At 35.6% G+C, this 17,884-nt stretch overlaps 2 protein-coding genes across 5 annotated transcripts in view; one reads left to right on the plus strand and one right to left on the minus strand.

Moving 5' to 3' along the window:
• The window catches only part of LOC149661414 (uncharacterized), a 318,208-nt gene extending 300,532 nt beyond the window's left edge, over positions 1-17,676 (plus strand). For 2 of the 4 annotated variants that reach the window (XM_089842931.1, XM_089842929.1), the window contains exons 6-9: positions 2,703-2,857; positions 4,838-5,039; positions 9,757-10,772; positions 15,430-17,676. In XM_089842931.1, coding sequence (XP_089699057.1) covers positions 9,773-10,772; positions 15,430-16,283 — 1,854 coding nt within the window. In that variant the 5' untranslated portion in view covers positions 2,703-2,857; positions 4,838-5,039; positions 9,757-9,772 and the 3' untranslated portion in view covers positions 16,284-17,676. Of the gene's footprint in view, positions 1-2,702; positions 2,858-3,735; positions 4,778-4,837; positions 5,040-8,303; positions 9,651-9,756; positions 10,773-15,429 lie in introns of those variants that run through there. The other 2 variants (XM_089842930.1, XM_089842932.1) reach the window with 2 other exon arrangements.
• Dnz1 (DNZDHHC/NEW1 zinc finger protein 11) lies at positions 1,425-3,321 on the minus strand. The gene is made up of 9 exons (XM_089842939.1): positions 3,187-3,321; positions 2,964-3,129; positions 2,847-2,893; positions 2,726-2,785; positions 2,588-2,649; positions 2,390-2,489; positions 2,237-2,309; positions 2,045-2,153; positions 1,425-1,973 (listed from the first exon to the last, which is right to left on the minus strand). The coding sequence occupies exons 1-9, from the start codon at positions 3,303-3,305 to the stop codon at positions 1,897-1,899; spliced, it is 813 nt and encodes a 270-aa protein (XP_089699065.1). The 5' UTR covers positions 3,306-3,321; the 3' UTR covers positions 1,425-1,896.
• Positions 17,677-17,884: the final 208 nt, after the last annotated feature.

Here is a 17,884-nt window from a genome sequence, read left to right on the forward strand (position 1 = left end):
GTATAGTCGAAAACACCATAGGAAAGCTTTTTCTTGAATTTATCTTCAATGCATTCTCACGAATTTTTCCTTCTTTTCCATAGAAGTCTATATACAAAAATGCACTTTTTTTAGGTCCTTTTTCGCATTTTCAGGATGTACCGGTTGAAAACCATGATCGAATTTTTACAGTCGCGCTTTTACAGAACCACCCTTGCCCTCGAATATGTTGAAACTTAACAACAATGGACATTCCTCTGAGGAAAAAGTCGCGAGGCGCATTAGTTCACCGCTTTTCACGTCCTACTAGAAAGTCCCCGCGCGCCATCCTTTAAAAACCTTTAACCTTCACTCTTTTCATTCAACCTTTTGAACCTTTTTTTTAAATAACAAACCCACTCTCTGAAAAACATTTTAAAACCCTTCTGTTGCCTCTCTTCCACTTTCCCTTCTCTGTTGAAACACTAAATTAGATAACAATAGGGCACCCTTACGATAAATAATCTATTTTTGAGGTCATGAACCTCAGGTCAAGTCCTATTTTTAACATTCTTGCTAGGAGTTTATAAATTACCGGGGAAACGTCTTAAGGGTGTAATTTGGACCAGTAAAACCCATCCTTGGAAGGAGTTGAATTTAAAATAGAAAAAGTCACGCTTTTCTATGTTAAATTAACCCCTTCTAAGACTGCTTAAACCTTTCTGCAATGCATAATTGTGGGTTGTTTTGCGGGAAAAATAAAGCAATGAACATTGATGATTGAAATTGCCATGAAACCCGTTTGTTCAACCATAAAATTGTCTCTGAAGGCAATACCGCTTCTCTCTTCTTCCATGGACTAATAATACGCTGCGTATACTCGGGGATGCCAGATTGAAAACCTTCAACCCGCCAAAATCAAATTGGAAACAAGCCAAAAAACCGCCAATCGGTGTTTCGAAAAGAAGCCCAAAAACTGCCTAAGATCTAAACTATCCAGCCCAAAAACAAGCCAAAATTTTATCGTGAAAATTTGAAATTAGTTTTTTTTAGAAATTTTAATGCAAATTCTATACTGACACCATTTTTAAAACGCAAAACAAAATGAAATCATTTTATTTAATCATGAATTATAAGCCGCTCAAAAGGTTTGACAGCACCATTTTTCAGTTTTTTTTGGGCATTCTAATGATCTTCCCCTATTGGCGGTATTTTAAGTACAGAAAGCCAAAGAAAAACCCCGATAAGCCCAATTTCCAGCCAACAGCCAACCCTTTTATTTCAAGCCAATATTTTTGAGAAGAAGCCCAATTGGCGGCTTTCCAGCCCAATATGGCAACCCTGCGTATACTGCCAAGCATATTATTACTCCATGCTTTTCAAATTGATATGTTTGGGAAAAGCATACATTACCATCTGGTGGAGGGATGTGTAAGTGTTTAAAATTAATCACAACTGCAAAATAATTTTGGGTGTAAGTATTGATATTTTATTTAATGACAATTTTATTTTTAGTATATTCGAAAAATATTACAAATATTTTGATAATGTATTGATAGATATTTCTTCATAATTTATTACTAATTAGTAATTAGCCATCTTATATTAATTTTTGTGTGACTAGGGTTAATTAATTTAATGCCATATATAAGTTAATCTAAAACAAAGCTAGCGAGTTAGGCCTTTGCCAAAGGTTAGAGGTACTATTTATAAAATATTTGAAAGTTTTTTTAACTATCCGATATGTTCTATGAAATCTACATAGTATATGGAAATAGTGACGTGATGAAGCTCAAGAATAAGAATAAGTAATCTCAAAATAAATATTAATTAATTAATTTGTTCCCTTAATCCGCTAAAATCATAAATTACTGGCACTCAAGCATTATTTACATTATTAGTTACCATAATTGACAGTAATTAATTTAATTACCAACTTTATACATCATATGATGCTAGATTATCAACTTTATGTCCAATATTATGACACGGTAGCAACCACATGATTGGTGGACCTATTTTAAATTTAATTCAGAGTTAAACAAGCCCAAAATAATTAAATTAATCAAATCTTTTAATTAGGTACCTCTTCCACAGATTTCGCTCATTAGCGCTAGTTTAGGTTTTCTGGGTCGATGAGGACCTTTTTTCTGAAGTTGTTCAATACTTGTTTCATCACTTAATATAGCTTGAAACTAATAGAGATTATAGACATTAATTAATTAATTAGGTCTTATTTTAATTAATCTAATAATTAATTGGGGAAATCACTCAGTACTTGATCACAAAGAATGGCAAAGACAAATATGCCAAATAAGAAACTTTCTATTGTCAATATCACTGAATGCACGCTATAATTAATAATGTTAATTATTTTTGGAATTAAGTTAATTAATTAAATTAACTTATTAATTAATTATTATTGACATACACGCGGTGTTGTTTGTAGAAAACATCACGATTGCAATCCTTTTTGCAGTCTTTGAGCCAAGAAACTAGAACCATTGCCACTGAGTACATACTTGCCATTCCTTAAGTTAAAATTAATATTTAATTACAAGTTATATTCTATTTAATTTTAATTTAATTTAATTTAATTTAATAAATTAGTTAACTACAATACACTTGCCAACATAAAATAGAAACTGTATGAAGTATTTTTGGTTTAATTCTCCCACACAATTATTTATCCTTCAATATTAATTAAATTAAATTTAATTAATTTTAATTAAAATAATTAACAGGTTTAATCATCTCTATCTCTAACCATGGACAATGATGATCCATTCTTTTAATGCATTTTCTACAAATTCTACAATGATGAGCTCTACAATTTATCAGTTTATGTTAAACCATCGTTAGTCTTTAAAATACGTGACAAAACTCACCTAGGAGGTCGGTAAGTTTCACATTTATTACAGACAGTCCAGTCCTCCTATTAAAGGGCGTGACTTGTTTAAATATTTTTGAGTTTAAATGAATTTAAACCTGGTTAAATTAAATACCTTTTGTAAAGTAGTTTTATTGGTGTGAGCGTACATATCAGAGAAATCTAAACTACTTTGGGGTAATGGAACGATGCCTGGGTCAGAAAAAACTGCTCTAGCATGCGACATAAGTAGTAGAAATAAAACAGTGTTGAATATAGCCACATGAAATGCACCCCATAGACTGAAATGTGCATTTAACGTTATAGTTTTAGTTACTGTATCAATTTAAAATAGCTACCTTTCTGATAATGTAGGTAAAATCATCCAAAACACTGTTGCATAATCAGCATAAAATACAGCAATGTAGGTTAGAAGTAAACATAATAAACCACAAGGGTCGGCTCGAAATACAGCCATTAGCGTGTGTAAGAATGATTAAAAGAAGCCAAAAATATATGTATTTTTTCCTCAAGGACGACGTGGACCCACTAGTGGCGGGGTTAATTATAATAAATCCAATAGAGCATTTAATTTGACATTTAGGCCCGATTCCCGAATAATTTATGGCCAAGGCTTACCTTTACAAACTATATTTCGCGACATTTTTATTGCTGTTCCGTCGAATAAGCGTTAAATTACTTACTATATGTTATTCGACGCTCTTACATTTGATTTTAAAGGATATAAATTGGGTTTATAGTAGTTTTTTATTATAATTTTCCATAAAATTCAATGGCCAAGCCCCAGCCCATAAGCAGAAGCCACACTTCTGGCTTTCATCGCTAGATGTCGGCGTTTGCGTTTCTGTAAATCGATTTAAATATAGACATAGCCCACTCTATCACGCGCTCCAGCTAGTAGTACTAGTAGCTTCCGTAAGTTTGCGTTGATCGAGTGGGCTATAACATGATTTAAGCAAAGGCGCGCATTTCTTCTACTAAGAAAGATATACATGACATTTTAACGTGCTTCTTTTTCATATTTCCTCCAGGGTTTCGGGAAAAATTAACAATCATACTATAAGAAAGACTCGACATTTCGATAGTAAAGTACCGCCATTAATGCTTCTTTAAATATTCATGAAATTGTTAAAATAGTACAGGCTGATTGAGATTAAACATAAGATTATAATCTACATTCCATACGTGAGACACTTCCCATACTTTGCTCAGAGCTTGTTAGAAACGACGCTAGAATTGCCGGTAATAAGTCTATGACAGCCCCTCACCAGGAGTCGCTTTATCAGAATCCGTATAACTTTTACCTACGTTCTCAGTATTCAGTATCTAACTTATGGAACATATAAGCTTATGTCTGAAATAACTAAACCGAAAATGATTCACATTGTAAACGCGCGTAAGCTGTTTAGTTTCTGTTATTTCTATGTCCCATTCATGTGTGGGAGTCTATGGTATGAGTTTGAAAACTGTACTAAAACCCCCAAGCATATTGGTTCCTTCCCTTCTCCCCCTCCCACAACTAATCCTCCTTGCTTAAAAGTTTCATAGCGGAGGAGAGGAGTGAGAGAAAAAGAGAGAACACCGGTCACGAGCCTGATCCGTTCCTCTTTCTCTCTCTCTCTACTCCAGTGCTGCTCCATCAGTTACATGTCGAGGTAAAAAAGAGAGGGAAAATATAAAAGAGCAAATCTCCTCCTAACCCGAATCATATGAGCTAGCTTTTCGACGTTAGTATGGTAGTATTATTCAATCATCTTATTTCGGAAGCCGGTCAGTAATTGGCAGTCCATTTTTCCCCAACCCAAGTTCTTTCTGACTCATTTGTTATCGGAATTGTGTGGGCATCCATCCTGTTTGCCTCCTTATTTCGTACCCCAGACCTATATAGTCTTCGAACCCTATGACATCCAATCGTTCCTTTCGTGCTACGTAGGTAGAACTCGCACTTTCACTCGACGACGTGGAGTTACGTCAGTTTTTTTTTTTCAGTGTCGGTTTGAAAAAAACTTCCGTGGGTCGCACTCTGTTCCGAAGTTCGTAAGAATAAGAAGAAAAAAATCGTTTAGAAGTTAGTGATCGTAACGATACTTCATCCGCAACTGTGTGTTCTTTTATCAATCCGTCAAAGACTCAAAAAGCCCGGAAAAGAGACTAAAGTCTATTACGAAAATATAAGAAAAACTCCGGAAGAGTAAGTATTGATTTTGTTATTTTTTTATTTTTATTATAATTTCGAAACCAATTTGCAAAATTATTTTATTTATATTTGATACATTCAAATATAAATAATAAACCGGTATAAAGATCACTCCTTTATGGTCATATTTATTAACAATAAATCAATTGAGTAACGCGTGGTTAAGGTGTACTAAGTTCTCACGGGCTAACAACCAATCTTGTATGGTTTCCCATTTAATTTCCGGTGATTTTTTAAAAATTTATTCGCAACTAATTGGGCATCGTGGTGAAATGAAAATCTGTATGACTCGTTAATGAGTTTCTAACCATTAGAATGTTTTTCTTGTAAGAAATAGCCAGCGTTTATCAAATTATCTGTAAGTGCAGGGTCCCTCATAAACCTTTTTGGAATCAAAACCAATCCATAAATTTAAAGATAAGCGTGCAAAATCAGGAATTTATCTGCGAATTTAAAAATAGAGAAAAAAATATATATAATGGTATAGTAAAGCGATTAAAACGAGTTAGAATTTGGAGGTTATCTCGTCTAAAAATCTTAATTGCCATCAGAGAGGTGAAGTCTAGACCCTCACGAGAGAGCTAGAGAGCAAGAGGGACCCTTAGCAATTTTTCTTTCGTGAAACTAATATAAGAAAAAAAAACGTTATTATGATCAGCTCAGCAGACTCGCTAAATATATCTGATGAAAATCAAAAAACGAAACGTACAGAAAATATATAGAAAAGTTCATTTAAGAAAATGAACTGTAAGTACAAGCCGCTAGACCCAATCGCGCGTTTTAATCTAGTAGAGGGGCCTCGAGGGTTTAGGTAGGGGCTTATTATAACAACCTATAACCACCTTTAACGCCATCCCATTCCCCAAATGTTTCCGTTACGCTCGAAAAAGACACTGAAATAAAACGGGTGCCCCTAATTTTTCTAGCCTCTCCTAAAGCAATTCTTATCCTTTCTTGAAAATCGCCCTTGTTACTCGCAGAATACACCTAAAAGATAAACTAACTCCGCGTGTAAGTTTGGGACTGAACCCTGAAACGAGTTAAGTTATCTAATAAGATCGTCAGAATTTTCGCCTCATCCTTCCACGCTATAGGGGTCGCGTGATAAACGACGAAGTGATAATGGTAAACTTGCGCAGTGTTTTGTCAAAACATGGTATCTAAAATAATTTGGTCGCTCTTTTTGCCTAGGACCGTCGAGAAAGGAGGGGCAATTCTATCAGTTTTCCCTGGGTCTGGGCCACCGGTAGGGCTGTCTTTATGGGGGCCCACAATTTCGTCATTTGCCCGCAAACTCTCTCGACAGTCTTACCCATTTTTAAGAAGTTTCGAACTGCAACCCGATAAAAAACCGTTGCATTTGGCATTGTGATGCTAATTTAAAGAATATCGATTTAGGCATAGTAAAATTTAAATTTCTTCCAATGCTTATTTGAGTAACATTTACACTTCACTGAAATGTAACATTATCACTCCAATATGGTTGGAGAACATATAAGAAAGGGAGTGTTTGAGGCCCTTATTCTTATCAGAATTAATGCGCTGATTAAAATATAAAAATACCACAGTAAATATAAAGCTTTTATCTTAAAAAAAATTGATAGAGTTCACTTATAGCCTTTTTATTACAACTATATAATTATTTTAACACCTTTCGTTAATGAAATTTGACATTATCATCAAACTTTAGTCTTTGAAACTTTGATATTTTTATTAATATTATTACGAGTGTTTCTTCGTAATACGAATTTATAGTAAAAAATATTGAAGTAAGCGTTATTTTTTTGACTTAATATGAACTTTAGATCCAATTATGTTTGTTTGGATGGCAAGAAAGGATTATTTTAAGTATATCGCTGCAATTTATTCATTAATATCTTTTCTTGTAGTTTCATACTTTGGAAAGGACTATGTATAAACAACCTTTAGAACCAATTCACCCAAAACTCCCGGAACCCTGGAAAGATAGAGATAATTTCGGTTTAGTTCTTAAACATTTAGACACGTGGGAAGTTGGTAATTAGGTCTGTAATGCTATTAGGAACCGATTAAGCTCGTGCCGTGACGCGATTAAAACATCCAGGGTAAAATAACACACCTCAAGATGTGGGCGGAAGAGAGAGATATATATCCTTGGTTGTTTCATTACATTTCTCATCAAGATAAGACTTGAAACTTTCCCATGGTTAAATTAAAACTAACCGGGCGTTTAACAGCATTTTTGTCTCCGGCACTCATAAGGCGATATGGGTATTTTGTATAACAGTTTTTCAAGTACTAAGTAGTATGTTCGCGTCCTACTCAAATATTCGCTGGCTAGTTGCTTGTGTAATATTTTAACTTTCTATTTAGCGTTGGCGGGTTTTAAAACCTTAATTTATGTCATTGCCTCTCCTTTCTTAATTTCATTTGACAAAAGTAAGGAAATAAAACTAATAAAATAGGCTTGTTATATTTCCATTTGTAGTAAATTGTAATTATAGTGGGTTTTGTTTATTTTATTTTATTTTGTTATGAAGTAATTCAAAACTGGTATGCATGGTTACTGTTTGAATTTTAAGTATCCTAGCGTGAGTTAACCTTTTATATATTTTTCTTCTTGTGTAAATGATTATTTTCTCTTCAGTTTATGCTTTCTTTTGAAAAGTTCCGAGTTAAATTTATTTTAATATGAATTAATTGTAATTTATAACCTTAACTTCGCTTTGAAGGGAGCATGAAGAGTTCAAACAAATATATTTTATCCTTTTTTCAGAATGGCATGCTCTAAAACGTTAATAAAGTATATGGAAATAGATATAACAAATTGACTTCAATTAACATTTTGAGCCTATTTCACGCTCCCTTTAAGTTCTTCAAGAGCTGAGATCAAATAGGAAGTTAGAAGCGACAGTTTTATGTTAATATGTATTTGAAATACTTGAAAGGGTGAGTGAGTGAGTGCCAACTTCCAAGGAAGTACAAGTAGTTTTAAAGTATTTTTTATCCCACCGGAAATCTATGGGTGTATTTATGAATGTAGATTATGTTTTTTTCAAGTTTCTCTCCAAAAAAAAAGTTCAACCTCCATGAATGATATCTTAATTGTAAACTCGAGCTGTTTTCTATGTACTAATGAAAGATTTTAAAAGAAAAACCCTGAAATATAATTAGTTCTTAACGACGTCTGCGACCTATATTTAGAATTATATTTTTAAGGACCCCCTAACGTAACATTTGAAACACTTAATTTTCCCATCAGATATAATTTTAACATTCCTGGGAAAATATATAGAAACGTTTTTCGTTTTCCCAACTTTAAATTTTAAAATTCGGATCAGAGTTCATCTCAGATTAAAAGAGTTCTATTAAATTTAAATTGAGTTCTTTTTTTTAACCGGGCAGGTCAAGGAAAGCATCTCAACTGGTTTATTATCTCCCTTAAAAAATAGAAATTTTAAGCAAAATCTATTAATCAAGGAGAACGTTGTATCAGTAGCTTTAAACATTCCAATTCTATCAGACCTAAATTAAAACTTGTCTGTGATATCAGAATGTAAATTCCCAGATCCATCTCCGTCCAAGCTTATCTGGAAATTGGAAATGTCTATAGCTCTCTCTCCACCTCTTTCATCCCATTTTAAAACCGTTCCCCAACTCATTTCACCCTCTCTCTATACGCTAGTCACGTCGTTATTAATTTCGAAGATTAGCTTTAATTAGAGTCGAAATTGATCATCAAGTCACTATGGTAGGGCCCCATATGTTAGCTATGTTAATACTAACCTCCTGGGTCAGCGACCCATTATACAGGCGGAGAGCAGGAAAAAATTCCGTTCCCGTACCGTAATGTATATACACCCCCGCCTGGCTTATACACGATACGCTCCGTGCTTAACTTTGTATGCATATATATAACTGGTACTAAAACTTTTTATTCAAAACAAACTAGACTAGACTCCCTTACGTAAACAAGAAAAAAAAGAAAAGTTTTAAGTAATTTTTCTTTGCTACATTTCTTCTCCACTATCTTTGCTCAAAGAATTAAGTTCAAGGATATTGAGTCTGATACCTCGATTTAAATTTTTTTATTTTAACTCTTATCGACACTACAAAAAATAAGAGAAGTATGTACTTTTGATAAAAATTTCAAAGTTGCTTGGTTACTTTTTCAATTAAAAGTATATCGGTTCAACGTAACTAGAATTTTTGTAAGTACAATCGCGAAACAAGTAGCAAAGAGCAATTGAGAACACAGTGTGCAAGGCGTTAAACATATTATAGTGGGTGGACGGAATGATATCACGACACACGCCACACGACGCGAATCAGTAATCTTAAAATAACTCTTAACCCTTTTTCCGTAAAGCTTTTCCACCTAAAAAGATTGATACACAATGACATCAGAGTGTATTTCTTTCTACCCACTCGTTTTTATAATACAAGCTGTTTTAGGATTACCGGATATGATAGAATAAGCCTAACGTTCTTCCGTTATTGTCCGCCTTACATGGGCAAAATTGAAATACAAGTTAGCAGCGACAAAGAGTTATATTATTATTATTATTGCGCATTGAGTAATCTGAGTGGGAATATGTCAATAAAAAGTTAAAAGGAGACTGTTGCGTAGGTTTGCTTATTTGTCAAAACTTATACTAAAGTAGCAACCACCCTCGAAACACTTAAGAATATAAATGATTGATGAATTCATTTCTTTTTGTTTACTTCGTAGATTATAGGCGCCAACCATGTCTCGATTAAGAATTTCAACGCTACTTTGCTTCTTCATCGCTTACGTTTTTACGGTGGAAATGGATAATACGGTGAACGCTGCAGTACCCAACGTTTGCCTTTTTCCAGGAGTGCCCATGTACTGTAATTGTGACGAGACCGACCCGGACGAAGCTACTTATGTCTCTTGTTTCGTGTCCCAAAACATTACCATCGATGACCCTCATTGGGAAGGTTTTCAGAAACAGAAGAACATAAAATCCTTGGTGTTTAACCCAAGGTTGGATACGTTTTTGACCTACGTCCCGCATAAGGTTCTGCGTACCCTGCACCAAATGGAACACGTTCTTTTCAGTGAGGCTCATATAAGGGTCTTGACTTCCATGTCATTCTCAAACTTAACTGCTGTTCGCTCGATCAACGTAGAATCGAATCAGATCGAAGAAATTGAACCTCGGGCCTTTGCCTACTTACCAGCCTTAAGAAAATTAGAATTAAGCGATAATAAACTAACCAGATTGACGGCGGAGATTTTCGAGGATGTACCGAAACTTGAAACGCTGTACTTGGAAAACAACCGTCTAACATTTATTGACGACGGCGCATTTTCGATGTTACCAAGTCTACAGGAACTGGACTTATTTCATAACGAAATCACTCACGTTCGACCCCAAACCTTCGTTGGATTAGATTCGTTATTCAGATTGGATCTTTCAAGGAACAACATAACTCATCTGGTAGCGCATGTCTTCAAAGGGACTCCGAATCTTCAAGATTTGGAACTGGGACAGAACCAAATCAGGACCATTTCGAATAAAGCTTTCGCGGGTCTTCCTTACCTTTTGAACCTACGTATGAAGGACAATTTCTTAACGGTCTTACCGGAGAACGTATTTCAAGGCTCCCCGAATATACTAAGCTTAAGATTGGCTGATAATCTACTGACAAAATTCCCGAAAACAATTTTGTTGTCGCTAAATAATCGCACGAATTCTGGTTTTGCCGTTTACATTAAAGGTGAGTGAACATTATTTTCCTTTGAACTTTACCGAAACTCTATACGTTTTAATACGGTGTTTTATTTACGAAAATCCCATTAGCAATTAGGCCTTCAATAATGTAGGGTTGTTTTAAGAAAAAAGATATAATCCGGGCTTAGAGCCAAACGCCCTCGGAATAAGGAAGTGGCGAGGCCGGGGTTAAGAATGTTTAGGGAAAGTTTATTGAGTTCATCTTAAGGAACGAATTCAGTGTAGGGAATATGTCCCTTGTGAATTGGTATTACAAAAGTAAATTAATTCGAATCTTATTGGTAATGGTTGGGAACGAATGAGCCTATCAGATGAAGGATTTTGATAACTTCGGTGTGTTCTTAATCTATTTCTGTTCAATCTTAACTCGGCGAACATTGCTTCCTTGACTAAATAGCAATTGATAAAAAATGCACTAGGCTTTAATGCGATGAAACCATCTCTGTCCTTTCTCTGTTGTCTTTATCTTTTAATTAACAATGTTGTTATTAATCCCCCTTTCTCTTTCAAAACTAATTTTGCAGTTTAAGCTCTTCTTTAATTCGAGTAGTGGAAAATTAAGCTCATCGCGTCTAATATAATTAAGAAACGCTTCGTCCTCGACGGCGGCTCTTCGGATAATTAAGTTAAAACGAGTCTCGACCAAAAATTAAGCAAAGTTTGTTGTGACGGAAAAATTTTCATGGATTAAAACCGTACCGTCTTTCTAATTCCACTCTAAAAGACACTCACTCTTTTTGCGTTTTATGCTTTATCACGAAGAAATAAACATAAAATGAGCCAAATCTCGGCGGAAATCGGAACCTTAGTCATAATGCCTTATTTTTGGCTGACTTCGTTTAATTTTGTTGTTTTCGCTACGTCATTGTGCATTATCGCTTGATAACTTAGTATAGTACAATTTAACCTTCGAAAGAGTAGAGCTTGTCATTGAAAAAACCCGAATTTCTAGGAAGGTTTACCTCGTTCTAAGATTGGATTTTACTATAGGTAATATCGTACGATCTGACGTGAGATCACGCTAATTATTCGTGCCAAAAAGTCTTCCCTCTCTCTTTTTACACCTCGCAGGAAATTCCATTGAAGTTAGACAACAACTCCCATCTTACATCGCTTGTCTAGAAAACCGTTGTCTTTGAGCGGCTTGGTCTGCAGAAAAACTTAGCATTGAAGTACAAGTTTTGCAATGGGAAATTTGTCTGAAACTAAGCCGCGTAAAAACAGTATGTTTTTCTAGAAACTTCGACTAATGGTTTCCTTGGTGTTTTTTTTTTCGAGAAAAGTAGCTGTACCATTTTTCAGGGCCCCCTAATTGTGCGAGCGTAGTGTTTATGTCACAAACTATACAACAATGAATTAACTCTCAGCCCACTTCTATTCTTTTTTGAATCAAGAGAAGGTATAAGGCATTGTATTTACTAGTAAACCATTGTTTCCCTTCACCAAAATTTAACATTCCTACCTGCTCGGTGTTAGAAATTGGTCTGGGTGGGCACCAATCCAGTAGTCCCTGAGCATTGTTTTGTATGTAGCCGAAATTAGGTTATTAGATAACTAGATTAAAGGCCCACCAGTCTAATTGGTTAATTTCCTAATATATACATTCACTACGAAACCGTAAACAATCGGGAAATTTCCGAACTTCACAGACGTTTGCCGCATCGCGCCGCGTTTGGCCTCCGTGTCCTTTAACAGATCCCCTTATTCCCTCACCTCAAACCCATGATCCTTTTAAGCCTTGAACCCCGAATTCCCCAGATAATAAACGCTTGCGAAGGAAAGACCGATTCCATCTTTCCGAACGTAGAGTAATCGCCTTCGATAATACCCTATCTAGGCTAGAAAGGCTTAGCCTACTTCTTACTCGGGACTTACCAAAATGTAAGCTCTTGTCAAACTCAAAAACCGGAGACGAAGGAAAAGGTTGGAAAGACGGGGAAGTTTATTGATGACTGTAGTCAAAGTCAAGAACGAACGACGCTGGCTCGAGTTACGAGTGTTTAGAGTAGACTGTATGATCCATAGCGATCCACTTATAATGAAGTCTTACGGGTGGCTTATGGGATTAAAAATAGATCCTTTACAGTTAAAAGAAGCTCGCTATAAAACTTTGTACTAAAGTGCTAAGGGTCTTCCGAAAGGAATGCCCATCATATGATTCATTGGAAATTTAGGAGACGGTGTTTTCCCTTAACGGCTTAACTAAACAAAATTTGAAGTAAAAATCACCTCGGAGTTTTTGGAATCATTCCCTCTTTTTAGCAGTTGACGTGAACATATTTTTTGTCGTTTTCCACCAACGTTGCGTATAAAGGTGTTAAAAAAAGTTCATAGTACTTGTGTTGATATTTTTCCTTGACTTCCAAAGGGTTTTTTCTTCTTTATATCTGCCCTTTAACTTATTTTACATCCACCCACGATCGGTATTTCGACTTCTTTCCCCAACCGGGTATGTACTTAGCAGTTTCAATGTCGAACGGTAGTAACGATGAACTATCTCTCAATCGCCCGAAATAAACCAAATCGTTAATGGATTTTAAAAAAAATGTAGGAGTATTTTCCCCCTCCAAGAACACCCGGTGACTCAAAACTGCGGTAAAATATCGTTGTTGGAAGGAAAGGAAAAGGGTTGAAGGAGATATTATTTTATTTTAGCTTTTTGAGAAGCCCCATTAACCACGTTAGGGTTCGCGCCTTCTGCTATTTTAAAACCCACCCTGGTAGAACAAATCAAAACGAACCGCCGCGGCGATGTCTTTGTGCCAAGAAAGATTTTCTTTCCAATACTAGAGAGCTCCTTATCAATTTCAACTCCCCGAAACTAAAACAAAAGTCTCGATAACAATGAAAACCAAGGCTGAACGTTTTCGCCAATTCCACCAACCACCCTTTAAAGTACTCTAATTCCACTCAGTTGTTACTAGACACGAATCCTGTTCGTCACTTATTTTCGAAACTGACAAGAGTACAATAGAGGAGATGGTCGTGATAGGCCATTTCGAAACGAGCTAATAGAGCTTCTTTTGCGAGATTACCTAGTAACTAAAGGTAAAGAGGGATCAATCCTATTGGTGAATTAGTCTAATTACCAGTTTGGTACAAGAGCGTCTTTTATATGTCTCTCTCTATTCACGAGAGACGTAAACATCATCTTTAAGCCCAATGCATGCCATTAATCATAAACAGTAGCTTGTAAAGCATAGCAAAGACACGCCAGAAAAATTCCCTTTCATTAGCATCGTGATCAAACCGAAGCTATCATATTCTTTGACTTTTTCTTCCTCATAAAAACCAAGGTATCAAAAATAATTTCCGTTTTATTTACTTTTGGTTAACGTTATTGGATTTGATAAACAATGGAAAAGAGGATAGAGAGAGAGAGAGGCCTAATAAGTCCCAAGAAGGGAACGTGACGTTGCCCAGACAAACTTGAAAACTTTCCAAGCGAGACGACATCGCGAATGACGCGGAGAATAAATCGAGCTTAACAATATTGGATATTGGTAATTCTCTCTCCGCTGTTATTATACCACAGTGTTATTACTTATGTATGGAAATACACTGAACAGCTGGTCGCTCGTCTACGAGGGTTTTCGATGAGTGGTGACGACCAAGCCAAATTTCATAGTACAGCTCTATTATTCCAACAAATTTGTTTCTTTCTCGGGTAAAGTAGAAACTCAACCCACTTTGGTTTGTTAGGTCCAGGGATCCCAGACTTTTGAGTCATTGCAGGAGCGTGGCTAAGTACTCGCTGCTCAATTCTTTTCCTAGACTAGAGGCCAATACCCCCAAAAGTTCTCGTTAATTTACATTTTTTTTACCCGAGAAAAATTAGTTTTAGATATGCACTCTCAAAAAAAGTACTTTAACACTTATTAAGCATGAACTGCTTGAAGTAAAATGCGTCTTTATGTTTTTTAAAATAGTTTAAATTCCTTCTTCTAAATTAGCATAATCCCTCTGCGACCCTGAAAACTAATTTCTATTCATTTGTCTGTTAAACCGAATTGGAACGTCTCCATTCACTTTTAAATATTTTTCCTTGGGAACTTATTAACCGCAATTTATTCAAAGCGAAACATTCTTTTTTACCGTCTGAAACCTGACACATCAATATCATATTTTAAAAGGCTGATCGAATTTTTGGAGTTTGATTGGTAGACGGTACGGTTTTTTTCCACCTTCCCCTTGGTCCTCGTCGGTTGAATTTCTCTTGACATTGATCTAGTTTAGCCTCTTGTTGAAAGATTGTTCGAGGCCGTGAACTCCCGAGAAGAGGCACCAAAAATCATCGAAGAAAGAGGCAAGGGATTTTTAAGCATATCTGTTTATTTTTTCCCTGATCCGTGGAAAATTTCTTCAAATAATAAACCAGGAGGCCATCTCTCCCCTAGACGGATTAAACTATACAGTACAAGTTGTTCAAAGTTACACGCGTGCGTGGGTTCAAGCACCAACCAAAATTGTACCTTTTATTCGGGATATATCCCGAGTAGTATTGATTTGTTCCGAAACATAATTAGCTTTACTCCTTAAAAAAAATTTGCAATTAAATCTAATTATTATACGATGGGGCTTCCGTTATTAATCGACTTAATTTAAATTTAAAATTAATTATTCAATGATTAATTTATTCTCAGGCAATCCGCTCCACTGCAGCTGCGAATTGGATTGGGTCATGGATTACTCTAAGGCGTCTAAAAATATAATCTTCCGAGAGGATTTGAAATCGTTGGAATGCGTTACCTCAGAGAAGAGCAAAATGAATTTGATATCGTATATTACTAAGCAAGATTGCTCGATAAATGGTGCCAAGGGACCAGGAGACATTAATCAAAAAATATCCACTACCGAAGCTAATGTCCTAAACGATCCAGTGTCTGATGATGACTATGATGAAGATGATGATGATGATGATGACGACAATGATGATGATCAAGATAACGATCGTGACGTTGACCATGACAACAATCAGGACGATGATGATCAAGATAATGATAGGTACGATGAAGATCAAGATAACGATCGGGACGTTGATCGTGACAACGATCGGGACGTTAATCGTGACAACGATCGGGACGTTAATCGTGACAACGATCGGGACGTTGACCGTGACAACGATCGTGACGTTGACCGTGACATGGATCATGATGTAGACAAGGATAATGACAATGATGATGACTATGACACCGATGACCACAGCGTCAATGTTGATGACATCCCTGATGTATATGATGAAAATGATTATTCAAACAATTACGCGCGGCGTCGCCCAATTACTCAAACCACCACAACAGAAGCTCCGAAAAACCTACTTGGAGATAAAAAACAAGTGTCTTTAACTTCAAAATCTCAGCCTTCAGCCGCTGATGGCGAAGAAACTGCCAATGTTAACAAAGTTCAATCGTCCGATCCTAATTCCTCAACAGCCTTAATTTCTTCCACATCTCTAATAGCTTTTGTATTATTTAGTGCCTTTATTAACAACCCCTAGGTCTATTTTGTTGTTAATAATATTTTCCTAAACGAGGCTCATGAGGATGTTTGCCCCGTTTTAATTCTATTGAAAACTGTGATAACTCGCGAACCAAACTATAGGGGTAGTGCATGATACGTCACGAGTGGCTCGGATAAAAGAAACACCACGTGTATGCCTAAAAATTAACATTACAGGCGTCAAAATTGTCAATTTAATTTCTCCGCCCAAACTCTGTCTCAGGTTCAATATCAATATTACCCAATATCCCAGGCATTTCCATAGAACCTTTTGATTTTTTTTTCTGAACAACCCCGTATATACAGCAACGAAAATGTACACCTTTTTTTTTCATTATCTACACAGGATAGATAACACCTTAACGAACGAACGAACCCTGTTGAATATAAATGTTCCATTAAATATTTTATCAAATTGGATTTAGTTTTTTGTACAACTAAGCGTCAGAAAAAGTACTGATATATTTGAAAAAATTGTTACACCATAGTCAACCTCACGGCCTAAACAACTAGAACAAATTTACAAACATTCGCTGGTGAAAGGCCTGAAGTATTACCTAAAATTTACCCTAGATAACTGACCAATTGTGAACTGAATTCAAATCAGGTAATTTTAAATACTGATGTGTGAAAGCTTTCTAAATGGAACCCAATGTGTAAATATTTAATTTTTCCACCATTTAAATAATTTAGACCAAGTTGACCTCGCTTAAATTATTGAAGTCAATTCGTTACGGAGAGTAGTTCCACGTTGTTTCTCCCGAAAGAGAATCATTAGGCTTGTTTTAATTGCTTATTTTGTTGTTTAAACTGTAGATTTTTAAACGTCTTCTAATGAGTCTGCCAAATTAGTTAAACTCTATCCTTGAATATTGTATAAAGTATTTTTCACTATATATATGCTTAGTATTTTAATGGCGCGTTCCTTTTGAGTTAATTTGCCGAAATATAGTTTAGTTTATAAACCGTTAAAGGACGATTTAATGTCGAAAAAATAAAAAGATAAAGACACAAAGAAAAGAGACTCTGGAGAAGATAATTTCCGAGCCTCTGAATACCAACTTCCTCTTCAATTTCAATTTAGAATTTTTGAAAGACTTATTAGGTACGGCGCGTCGGCGACTATAATACATTTTCAACCCGGTCAGAATTTGAAATATAACGAATGTCAATTGCCAAATTTTTTAAACAGTGTCGCGCGTGGGTGGAAGAAAATTGTACTCTATTATTTTACAAAAATGAAGAACTAAGACAGCGAGGTTGTTGTACTTTTTACAGTTTCTCCTACCCCTCCCCATATACCCCTCTGTGTCTTAGATAAAAATTTAATCCAACATTCAAACCCACGTTTCTACAGAGATATAGAATTAAAGTACATGATGTGAAAAAGATTGCTATATAGAGTAGTTGATATCTGTATTGAAACACCTTGGTCATAACTCTTGAAATTATGCCTAGAAGTAAAGAAGCGAATCATTTTATAACTTCGAATAAACTTTTCTTGTGGGTTCAATATTAAACCTGTTCTTTATGCCACACAACGCGTATCTTCGCGGCGGTGGTTTTGGCGGGATTAAGGAGAGACCTTCTGGTTTGGTT

Source organism: Phalangium opilio, unplaced genomic scaffold (genome assembly GCF_054372755.1).
Source record: "Phalangium opilio isolate 3A_F unplaced genomic scaffold, DU_Popi_V2 ptg000070l_1, whole genome shotgun sequence".
Taxonomy (NCBI): domain Eukaryota; kingdom Metazoa; phylum Arthropoda; class Arachnida; order Opiliones; family Phalangiidae; genus Phalangium; species Phalangium opilio.

Coding starts and splice junctions, on each gene's coding strand:
- Dnz1 (XM_089842939.1), bottom strand. CDS start 3,305: ATGGCTGTATTTCGAGCCGACCCTTGTGGTTTATTATGTTTACTTCTA. Junction 2,786..2,846: donor GAAACTTACCGACCTCCTAG/GTGAGTTTTGTC, acceptor GATAAATTGTAG/AGCTCATCATTGTAGAATTT. Junction 2,154..2,236: donor TTGCCATTCTTTGTGATCAA/GTACTGAGTGAT, acceptor AATCTCTATTAG/TTTCAAGCTATATTAAGTGA.